The sequence below is a fragment of the Malus sylvestris genome, chromosome 5 (assembly GCF_916048215.2).
Source record: "Malus sylvestris chromosome 5, drMalSylv7.2, whole genome shotgun sequence".
Taxonomy (NCBI): domain Eukaryota; kingdom Viridiplantae; phylum Streptophyta; class Magnoliopsida; order Rosales; family Rosaceae; genus Malus; species Malus sylvestris.
The window spans coordinates 45914269-45925813 of record NC_062264.1 but is presented as its reverse complement, the minus strand read 5'-3'; the positions used below and the strand labels follow the sequence as shown (position 1 = coordinate 45925813).

The 11545-nt window shown below is 34.5% G+C and overlaps 2 protein-coding genes across 2 annotated transcripts; both read right to left on the bottom strand.

Annotated features, from left to right (window-relative positions):
• Positions 1–1435: 1435 nt before the first annotated feature.
• LOC126622972 (probable F-box protein At4g22030) lies at positions 1436–2707 on the bottom strand. The gene has a single exon (XM_050291634.1). It carries the CDS (start codon positions 2705–2707, stop codon positions 1436–1438), a length of 1272 nt encoding a protein of 423 aa, XP_050147591.1.
• Positions 2708–5087: 2380 nt separating this feature from the next.
• On the bottom strand, positions 5088–7629 carry LOC126621606 (peroxisomal membrane protein PMP22-like). Its single transcript, XM_050290145.1, has 7 exons — positions 7271–7629; positions 6872–6970; positions 6165–6266; positions 5984–6059; positions 5606–5676; positions 5425–5510; positions 5088–5323 (listed from the first exon to the last, which is right to left on the bottom strand). The coding sequence occupies exons 1-7, from the start codon at positions 7340–7342 to the stop codon at positions 5269–5271; spliced, it is 561 nt and encodes a 186-aa protein (XP_050146102.1). The 5' UTR covers positions 7343–7629; the 3' UTR covers positions 5088–5268.
• Between the last annotated feature and the right edge of the window lie 3916 nt (positions 7630–11545).

Sequence of the window (11545 nt, the reverse complement as noted above, 5' to 3'; positions counted from 1 at the left end):
AACTTGGAAAATTTTGGTAGTGTCCCTCTACATTCGTAACACTTTTCGACTTTAATTTAGTTACTTAGCTTCTAAATTTTAAGATTTAGTTTGGCATGATTCAAAATTATTACATTAATTGGGGAGGAGAAAAATTTGTACCTTTTAATCTTTAAAACGTGCCGCTTAAATAGTCAAAAGTAACTCCCAATTTGATGAAAAGTTGGTCTATCTAACAAAAGTTAAGATTATAAAGACGAAAAACTAAATTGAAAGTCGAAACGACAATTTTGGAGGAGATACAAAGTTTCAGGCTTTGATAAATTTCATCCTTATTGCTAATCGCTACATTTTTTTTAAGACAAACAAGGCAAAGCAACAATGGTGAAGGAAGGAGAACCGAACTCATAATCTCTGATGTCAAAATAAATGTTTTTAACTAACTAAATTATAAACACTTCGATATTATATCTTAGTTTACACATTAGCTGGTTGGTGTGATAATCCAGGTTCATCATTAACGGCAGTTGGCGACCAAAATGGTTAACTGGATTTTGGCCTTTGCTGATTGCCAGTAGTGTGTTTTTCAAGGAATCCATGGTGACAGATTAACAAATGAGTTGCCACTTGGGGAAAATAAATACGGCTGATGTGGTGAGTGGGGAAGGTAACATGCCAACATGGCTACTGCAGAAAGCAGATGCCAAATTAATCATGAGCTGCAATTCCATTTGCATGCCTGTTCCTCTCCTACAACAAAGATATTGAACTCAATACCAAGTAACAGAATGGATTTGGGCCTAAAATTTTTGAAGTTTGATTTTGGGCTTTGAGACTATGTCCACCATTGTTTAGTTATATTCTAGTGAAGAGCGTTAAGACGACTGATGCGCAATTTTTATTAGGTAGTGTTATTCACATACTTTTTTCTTTACCTTTCATACACTCATGTTAATATTGTTCATTGATTTCTTCAATTCAATCGACCCGACGGTTGAGAATTGAGAGGGATGTGTGAGAAATAAAAATGACCGTGTGGATAGCACTACCTTTTTTGTTTAGTTTAACTGTCTTAAAAGCACTAATTCATGCAATTTTTCATTCAAAGATCGTCCTTATAAAGAATTAGAGGAATCCAAAACTCACCAATACATTTAGTTGTAGCCAAGAGTATAGGCAAGTACATTATGTCAAGGAAACACTAAAATGACTAAAATGCCGATCACTTAATTGATGGTTTTTTACAACAATAATTTTTTACAAAGACCTAAAAACTCAACAGTTTGGATCATTAAAAAGCAAACCGACACGATTAGTCTTATTTTTAATCAAGTAAGACATGGTGATTATTTGTATAAACAAGTTAAAGTTACACAATAATGTACAAATTACATCACAAAAGTGGCAAAAACTAACCGAATTGGAAAAAGCCAAAACCAACCCATTTACAACCACCCTAGAATAGCTTGCTTGCAAACTTTTCAGAGAAAACAGCAAGATGACTGAGTTCTGGTAAGCTCCTTCCAAGCTGCAAAGCCACCCTCAACTCAAACAGTCCCCCATTCTCTCTCCTCTCAACTTGTTTCTCTCTCAAATTTGATTCGATATTCTCTTGCATCAGCCTAAAAAAACCAGCATTGCTCCTATACATTTCAACCACCATCCCGACTTGCCCCCCATGCTCCAATGTATTCACAACACTAGCCAAAGCTCCACAAACCACCCCTACCATTACTCCCCACACCCCAAGATTGCTACTTGAACCCACAAAAACAGACCCCAATGCTGCAAGGGCAGTTAAAATAGGACCAGAAATAGCCAAAACTTTGTTGACTTTCAAGGCTATTTCAGTCAATCTCAAGTACTCAGGCACATCCTTGCTCTTCAAAGCCCTAGCAACCTCTCTCATCTCCCCTTCCAACTTCTCACTCCACCCATTATTTCCATGTACTAAATTACCTTCAACCCCCTGAACCCTAATTTGATGATTCTGTACTCTTGGCCACCACACTGTGGGCTCCACAGTTTTCGGGAACTTGTCAAGCATTTCACCTAACAAAGGAAGAGGGTAAGCCCTGTCCAATGCCAACACTTTCTCTATTGTTTCATTCACATTAATTTTACTCACACTGTTATTGTTGAGAGATAGGGTTGTTTGAATCTGTGCATGGAGCTGTTTGAACAGCCTTGCCGCGTTCCGCTGCTCCTCAGCGAGCTGGGACGGTTGGATTTTGTTCGTCACCGCCAGCATGGCGGCGGCGGATACGTAGAGAAGAGTGGAAGATAGCTTGAGAGCCATAAAGGGTGATTTTGCAGTAGAAATAGCCCTAGCAGCTGCAGCTAGTCCCGCCATGGTTGCAGCAGTGAGAGTGATTGCGTTGATGGAGATTAAAAGGAGATGGTTCCAGTTGTCACGCTGAGCTCCGATGTTTTTGTGCATCTCCACTCTGTCTGCAATGGTATCCATGATTGCGTACAGCTCAGGAATCACCGTTGGATCATCAGAACTATGGCTAGTATTGTTGGTGTTGATTGGAAAGTTGAAACGGTCATTTTCCAAATTCTGGATCAAACTTCTGGTTGGGAGTTTGGGAGGAGGAGAAGTTGGACTCACATGGAATTTGGGTGTATTATTGGCGGTGGCTTTAATCACTACTCCTTTAGGAAAACGGATTTGATTATGTGAATCCATCAAGCAAAAGATTCTTGAAGCTTGAAACGTTGCCATACTTTCTTTGGGTTGATCGAATTATTTCTGTTTTTGTATATGAGCAGTATATTGGTTGTGGGTTTCTAGTGAGTGTTGTGGATTGGCTTTAGGCATGGAGGAGGATGTAGTGAAAGATAAAAGCAATTCGTATGGTATTTATACAACAACACTGCCTTGTTACTTATTTGTTGTAGGCCTATAATATTGCATATAGAATGACTTACTTGTTGTAGGCCAATTAACTGAAGAATTATAGAGGGGGAGAGATAGAAAGCGATGGCAAGAGAGAAAAGAGAATTTAATTTTGAGGTGTGTTATCTCATTCATTGTGCGTTTATTTACAGTAGTTAGTAGAGATAATCCTTGTTTTTCAAGTAATACATCTAAAATAAAACACTATTTAAAAGATACTATAGAATCCTGATAAGATTTACATACGTACATTTCTAATTAAACTAGATTATGACTGCAACATTATCTATATTTTGGATGCCATCATATGTTTAACACAATAATATGTTATCTCTTGTTTAAAATACTGTCATAATTTTTTCTCCGATATTGATAAGTTTCTCTTCCTTACATATAGTCATTCATGCAAACCTCATTAAAACGGTAGACACGAAACAAGGTGTTGTTGAGAGTTCCTTCTCCATCTCCATGAGTAGGAGTCATCTAATCTCATGGCCTACAAAACCATATCATCTCTTCGGGGTTTGAGCCTTTGACACAATGGGCTACACAAATTGACTTATCAACAGCCATAACGAGTAGATCGTTGATGCGCATCCAATGGAGTCGAGACAAAATGTGACTTATCTTTGCCAATTGCCTTTGTTTAATTAAATTCAAAGACCAAAGGAAACTAGTACCATAAATTAATATTACCTCCTAACTTTGTGCAGAATTATTTCATGAAAAAAAATATATTTGTAATGAAAACATGTTACCTAATCATATTATTAGTTTTACTTTAATTAAAGTTTTTCCGATTTTATAATTCATTAACGTGGTTCTGTTATATTAAAGGACAATTTGTGCAGGTTGAAAGAATATTTGGGATTAATTTTTCTTGAGAATTTCCAAATAATCCCAACACACCTATACTAAATTACTAATCCAATATTTGTCGTAAACTATTGGTGTACATTTTCTCAATTAGTTTATCACATAATTTTGGTAATGGCCATGTAGCCTGCTAGTGGCAGTGATCCTCCTCATCCTATGACATCGAAGGGATCCTGTAGTGGTTCATTCAACTCCTAATTATTATTTAGTGGTTTTCTTCATTATTTGGAATGGTGCAAAGATGATGTGTTTTTCACAATAGTGATGGTTTTCTTTTTCGGTAATACTAAAGAGACCAAAATTTTAAACAGTCACATGACGTGGAAGTTAATGGTTGAATTCCTTCGTTAAATTATTAAAAAAAAAATCCAACCATCAACTGTACATCATGTAGTTTACAAAAGATGATCCCAATTTTTAATCTTTTGAACATCCGGGCTAGTTACTTAGTATATTTTGTAAACGAAATATTTCAATATCTTGTATTACAAGCATCTGACTTGGGGATGCGCACACCAAAGTTCATTTTAGACATGTTTTTTTCAATAACAAAAACCAATTCTCTAATCTTCCATGCTGAACACACTTAGATCTAATTTATAGTATGACATAACCAAAAAATTAAAATAAACCCTGCTTTACTAATAACTTGTGTATAATTCTAATATTATTTTTTGTGTGTAGCTATAACGATATATTTAAATTGAGGAGTGAGAGAATAAAGTAAAGTCAAATTTACTATCTACGAGATTCAAACCTAAAAATCACGTCAGTGACTCACTGTAATATTATTCAACGCTCAATTAAAGGTGAGGTCGCCAACGTGTTAGATTAATGTTATTCAAAAAACATTAGAGACCGAGTCATTTGCCCTCCAATCTCCATGCTTGTTTGCAACATAAGAAAATCAAAAGCCTTTTGTTGTATTAATTTCATGTCCCCTTGCTCTGAGAGCTTTGACCTCTCACGTTCACATGCGATGATGCAATGTGTGGTCTCCAACACCAACAGGGTAAGCAAAATACATCTTTGACTTGGAATCGTATGCAGGCAGCGGCGGATGTACAGACCAAGTTAGTCCTAGGACTATCCGTAGTCTAAGAAATATACATGTGAAGACCTTTTAAGGACCTTTCGAGTCGATCATAAAATTTATGAACTCTAATGTGTCGCTATCTCAAGCTAATCACAAAATTTTATGAGATTTAATGTTTTCAGTTACATGACACTGCGCCATTAGCTTGAGATGCTAGACAGTGACATTCCCGTTGCATTCATGGCAATCCTCTTGGACTTGTACCATGTCATTTCACACTTGTTACGCAATAAATAATCGAAACAGATCACTCACTTTATTCATTTAGAATATTTTCTAAAATAATCCAGCATACATGAAAACGGGGATCCATGACTTATATCTAGCATATAGAGTTCATAATTGTTCAAGAGCTAACTAGAAAAACTCATAGGGACAACAATCATCTGAGGCCAATCGAAGAATTTCGTCGGTTTCACTTGGCCTTTGGTAGTGCCACAGATCTTGCCTGTAAATTTAGGAAAATTCCCCTGAAAAAAGAAAAGTACAAGCCAGTTTGTTAATGAATCAAGAAAGAATGAACTAAATGCATATTAGAGAGCAAAATGGAGGTTAAGTTTATAGATCATACCAGCCAAAAGCGACCAAGCTGTGGAAGATGACGCGGAGGTGAAGTGGCACATACTGGTGATTTATCCACCCCAGAACAGGCCAGAACTGCATTTCGACGCATCAAAGTTTTATGGTTATGAAATTTTTTACATTTTTCGTATATGTCCTAGCATAAATCATACAGAGACAGGATTATATACCGTCCACGATGTGTATTGCACTTTTGGGTAGTCCGACTTAATTTTACTTTTCACTTGCACCCAAGGTCTTCCTGTGTTTCACATCTTCGTTAGAAAATTAAGCAACAAAGTTCACATCATCTTACACTAACTTAAACTAAACACTCATATCTGCCCCCACGTGCTAGCATGAGTCTTCCAGGCTGGCTTTCTTTGAAAATTTAAGAGATGTTTGAGTGATGCGTAATATTTTAATCTCATATTTAAGTACTACAACTTTTAGATCTTAAACAAACAAATCTTAGGGGATGATGGGTACTACTGCATTCCAACTGTATTTCTCACATGCCAACATATCAAACATAAACAAAATAATCGAAGGTTTTCACATGTACTTACCCTCCACAACCAAGCCATAGTAAAGCATGAAAACCAAGTTATTCCATGGAGAAGCCGTCAGCTGCTCCACCAATACCTGAAAAAGTTTCACCAAGAATATTAGAATGGTCAATATGTTCTTCCACTTTTTCTTGGAGACAGGGGAAGGGAAAATGGGAGCATGAAGGAAAGTATAGCCTACCTTCTTTGCTACTGTTTTTGAATCCTTCTTCCCCTTGAAAATCTTATCTAGTATTGTATGCAGGAAATGCCCAAATGGTCCAAGATAAACAGCTCCAAGAAGCTGCACTTAGAAATGCTAATCGTGTAAAACTTATGCCACAGTAGTTATACACATTAAAACATCTTAGCAGATTAACAATTTTCAGGACAAGCATATACCGTCTTAAAATGATAATACTTATTCATCGCACCAAACTTCTTACAAACAACAAGAAAGTATATTATCACCTGGTAATAATAGTAATTACTGCTGCTAGATGGATTTTAACCATCATCTCCGACAGTAACGCTGCATATTTTGCATTTTCTCATGTTAGAGGCTTTAACCATCATGCCCCACTCAAACATTAAATGATAGGGGAACAAAAATTCCCAACTTTCACCGAAATTTTGGTACCAACTGATATTTAGGTTCAAGTCCATAACAAAACTAGTAGCCATTTTTTCGACAAAGGCATAAATTAGGTTCAAAAGATCGAACAACATGTTTGTAGACATGTAAATTTATTTCGTGTTTACAGTGTTACAACAACTTTACTACTTTCCAAAATCCCATCCTTCTTTCATATACAGTATACCACACATACGAAGATGAAAGAAACAAACTTTTGTAAAATCGGCAAACGCAGAAACCACAAATAAAGATGGAATCCTAATGGACCTTACCACTTTGAGAAGAAGCCGTCTTATCTGAAGTTTCTGAATGCCAGTGAGCTTCTGAGACACTATGTCACTGATCGCCGACAAAACGCCCGCTGTAATTGCCTGTTCGGATAACAAACAAAATGATCATCACCAAAGATTCCCAATTAACAACTTGTTACACCATATTGCTCAGCTCGAAACACCAATTAACTACTAATCACAATTAAGGAATTTGAGCTGAAAATACATCATCTTTGAAATACCCCAGATGAGAAAGCAATCTAAACACACAAAATATTCAATCTTTGGGGTTTTCCTCAACTTTCTCAGGAACCAAACAGGGGTTTAAGAAGGAAAACGGAAATCAAGATAACCCAAAAAAAAGTGAGTCATAATTTGATAAAAGGCATAGAATTTGACCTTGGTTCTGAGCGGATGATGCTGAAGCTGAAGCAAGTACTGCTGCAACCCCTTCTTTGCAATCGACCCCATGAGATTTTCTTCGTTACAAAGTCGTCCGATTTCTTGAGAGGAGCTGATAAAAATGGCGGCTTTACTCTTGAGAAATATATGGGGGAACTAATGGGAATAGGTTGGAAGTCAGGACAGTGAGAGTGACAGAGGTTCATGTGTTCGTGGGTCCCGCCTCGCCGGAGGGGACAGCAGGGGGCGGAGTGCCCAACTAAGTCAACACTGTTGTGTTATTATAATGTCGTAATAATGCTTCGCATATTCTCCGTCTGCGGTTTAACCAATCACTCAGCAACCATAAGCAGGCGAGAGGCATCTTCTCTCTCTTCTTTCAGGAAAACGGGTTCGGAGTGTGAGGTTGACAAAAATGGGTTTCCGATTTTCAGCTTGAAATTATTGAAAAGTTAATTTTGGTCCAAATTAGAAAAATAAAAATCTTTATTTATTTTTACAAAAATAAAGATACTGAAAACAATGCAAGTGATGGATTGTCTTAATTAAAAATTATTAGGATTTCATATTTTACTCATTATATCTCTGTACACAAATCCCTCTAACTGTACATTAGTGTAGAACAACGTTGGTGTTAACAAAATATTGCAAACAACAATAATGATATTCTTATCATATTTTTGTACCACAATTTTATACCACCTTAAGTGGCATCTGATATGGACAGCCACATCATCTAAATTAATTAGCATTTAATTTCAAAATGTTAATCACTAATTAATAAAAAGATTGTTAATTAAATGATGATTGTGGTATACAATGAGTCTCATTTTTCCACCTAAGATTATTTAAGTGTTTTAATTAATAAAAAATTGAAATTAAATGATGTAACTTGTCCAACTCATTTACCACCTAAGATGGTAAATAAATGTGGTATAAAATTATGGTAAGAATAACATTACTCTTCAAACAATTATCAAACTTTTCATACAAACAATATTTTTACTCTAAAAGGAGGGATGAAGATTTAGCTCGAGACACTATGAATTGAAGAGGGAGACCATAACTATTAAGACAATTCACTGCTTATAATCTTTTTAATGGATTTGGATCATCTCCTAAACTTAGGAGGCTGAGCCTCTACAATTATTATAACTTTTAGAAGACCCTTGTTTGTGGTCGTGGGCAGCTGGATTTTGATCCAACGACTACAAACATGAGGCTCTCTAAAAGCTATAATAATTGTAAAGGCTCAACCTCCTAAGCTCAGAAGATGATTCAAATCCATTTTTAATTAAAAATGATAGCAAAAGGGGTTAAGAAAAAACTTAAATAATTACTAAAAAATCGTATTTATTCATAAAAAAAAAAAACAATGAGAACGTGCATCGCAATAATCTTCGATGAACAAATTAGGTGACTTGGAATTTTTGTGAAAGTATTGTCATAGTTTAATTCATGACGTAAAAGATGATATCCACAAATTGTCTTGAAAATGATAGCAAAAATGGGTTAAGGAAAATACTCAACTTCATTTTTTATTTATATACAAATTAGATTTTATATACAAATTAAAATTTGACATGTATCTATGAATATTTTTTTGTTCTATTAAAATATTAATAATTTACTTTTATATATATCCATATTACATTAGATTGTAATTTGTAGATAAAAGACATTCATAAGTTAATGAACTCAAAGCATGAAGTGCAAGGTTAAGCCACAACTTTGGGTGAACGAAACGTGAGTAGTGCAAGTTTTACAAAAATATAATAATTAAGAGATAATTGCAGCAATGGTCTATGAACTTTAACTCAATTGAAACTTTAGTTCATGAACTAAAAATTCGTGAGTATTGATTCCTGAATTGTTATAGTGTGGAACAATGGTTCTTTTAGCTAACTCATTCAGAACTTCTATCCATTTTTTCCTTTTAAACCTTTTATTTTGAAAGAAGAATCTAATGGAGTTAGCCAAAATGATCATTGCTCCACATTATAACAAGTTTGGAAACCAATACTAACGGATTTTTACTTTAGGAATCAAAGCTCTAAGTGGGCCAAAATTCAAGATAATTGCTCTATTTTTCTCAACAAATTAAAGAAAAACAGAAGGAGGAGGATTGCATTTAGAAAATTAGAATCTGATACATTGAGGCTTGAAAACGAGTAGTTGGGAGACCTCTTCAAATCGCGAGTAGATTATCAAAATTGACCGCTAAAAAACCAAGTGATGAAGAGAGACCCCTTCAAATTGCAAGTAAATTGATCAAATTGACCAAAACAAAGAGTTGTCAGTTTTTTAAAATATTGCATTTGTGAGGGTGAATCAAATGCAATGGTGGACGAAATTTTGAAAAACATTTGAGCTATTATAATTTATAAATTTGTATATTTGGTCGTTAAACTTCTTATTAAATAATATTGACAATGTTTTGTTTAGTCGAATGTGACTTTTTTTTTTGTCAAATAATTGTGATATATTATTGTAATATTACTTAAAAGATGACGCTCCGGAGAATGAGTCTTGAAAATGATAGCAAATTGGTTCTAAAAAAGCACAATAATTATAGAAAAAAAAAACGGAGAAATATGATATTTATAAAAAAGGGACAGAAAGGGACGGATCCATGACACCATTGTTATTTACATAATTTTTGACATATGTTTTGTGGGGCAAACTTTGTAATATATTTCAACGATCTGAACCATTTATCCTTTAAGTTTCCCCTCAAAGATCAAGTCTATCAAAATTACTCAAATCTGAAATCATGTGACGACATGACCACTGGGTTTAGGATTTCATTATAGAAATTAGTGCGTCAATTTTCTACACTACAAATGAATGTCTTAATAATTTTGAATTTATCCATTTTGTTTTAAAAATGATCTATGGATGATGTTCTAAAAAATAGATTGTAGAGATTGTTAAAACATATTATAGAGTAGACCCCACAAAAATACCATGCAGGTGAGAAGAGACAGAAAGACCACTTCAATTTAGAGGTCAAAAACTTGTAAGTTGGACTTTAGATTATTAAACCAAATTGTTAAATAGAGTACAATGCAAGTAAACGTATCCTCTAATCACTATACAGTATACATTAGCGGTGAACACAGGTAATGTTTTGGTTTACTCCTTTTATATTTTTGTTAATTAATCAACGTGTAAAACACTATAGAGACGAGAAACGGTATATCATTTTACTAAATATTTAATTATCAAAATGCCTCCTAAATTATCACGGACGTATCTCTGTACCATATGTTTTCGCAACTGTATCACTTAATCTAATATCATTTTGTATCTCACATAACACCGGTTTGCAAAATTCGTCAATTAACGAATAACTTTTGCTCCACGATATGACATGATATTAATAATATGAATGACATTTTGATGATATATTAAGTATCTCATATTAATAAAATTAGTTAATTAGTTAACACACGGAGTTGATGAACTACGGTAATGTGAATTACAAATTGAAAGTTTAGAGGGGAAAAGTGATACAGTTGCAAAAGGAGAGGATGAAGCCATACTTTTGAAATACTTGATGGTGCATTTTGATAGTTAAGCATTTTACTAAGGTAATGTTGATTGAGCAGTGTTAATCGTATTGTTTTAGTTGTGTCCACATTAGGGTGCATTTTGATAGTTAAGCATTTTACTAAGGTAATGTTGATTGAGCAGTGTTAATCGTATTGTTTTAGTTGTGTCCACATTAGGGTTGTCGTGTAATGTATGTTGTATGAAATTTTTGTTATAATTTTGACTCTCCTCTGGATCCTGTTCTTTGATGTATTCGGCAATAAAATAAACTTAGCAAATTAGAGAATAATTTCAAATATGCAAGATTTATACTGATTAGATATAACTTTTGCCTACGTTTAGCTGTGATTTCTCTTAATACATGAATCACGGCTTCTTTGATCATACAGTACTTTTGCAAACCCTACACTAATCCCTCTTTTCTTGGCTGTCTTGGGTTTTTCTCTCTTTTATTTCTAGCCTTGCCGCACCCTATTTATAAGTATAGAGTGTGATTTACATGCCTACTTCTTGTGAAGTTTCCTATTCTATGTGGGATAGAAAAATACATTTTCTAAGCTTTTTCTAATTGTACTTCTCGGATTTCCGCTCTAAATTGTAAAAAGAAAGCTAATTCTTTCCTAATACAATTTTAAACAAAATAGGACACTAACGTTCAACAACAACAACAACAACAAAGCCTTTTCCCACTAAGTGGGGTCGGCTATATGAATCCTA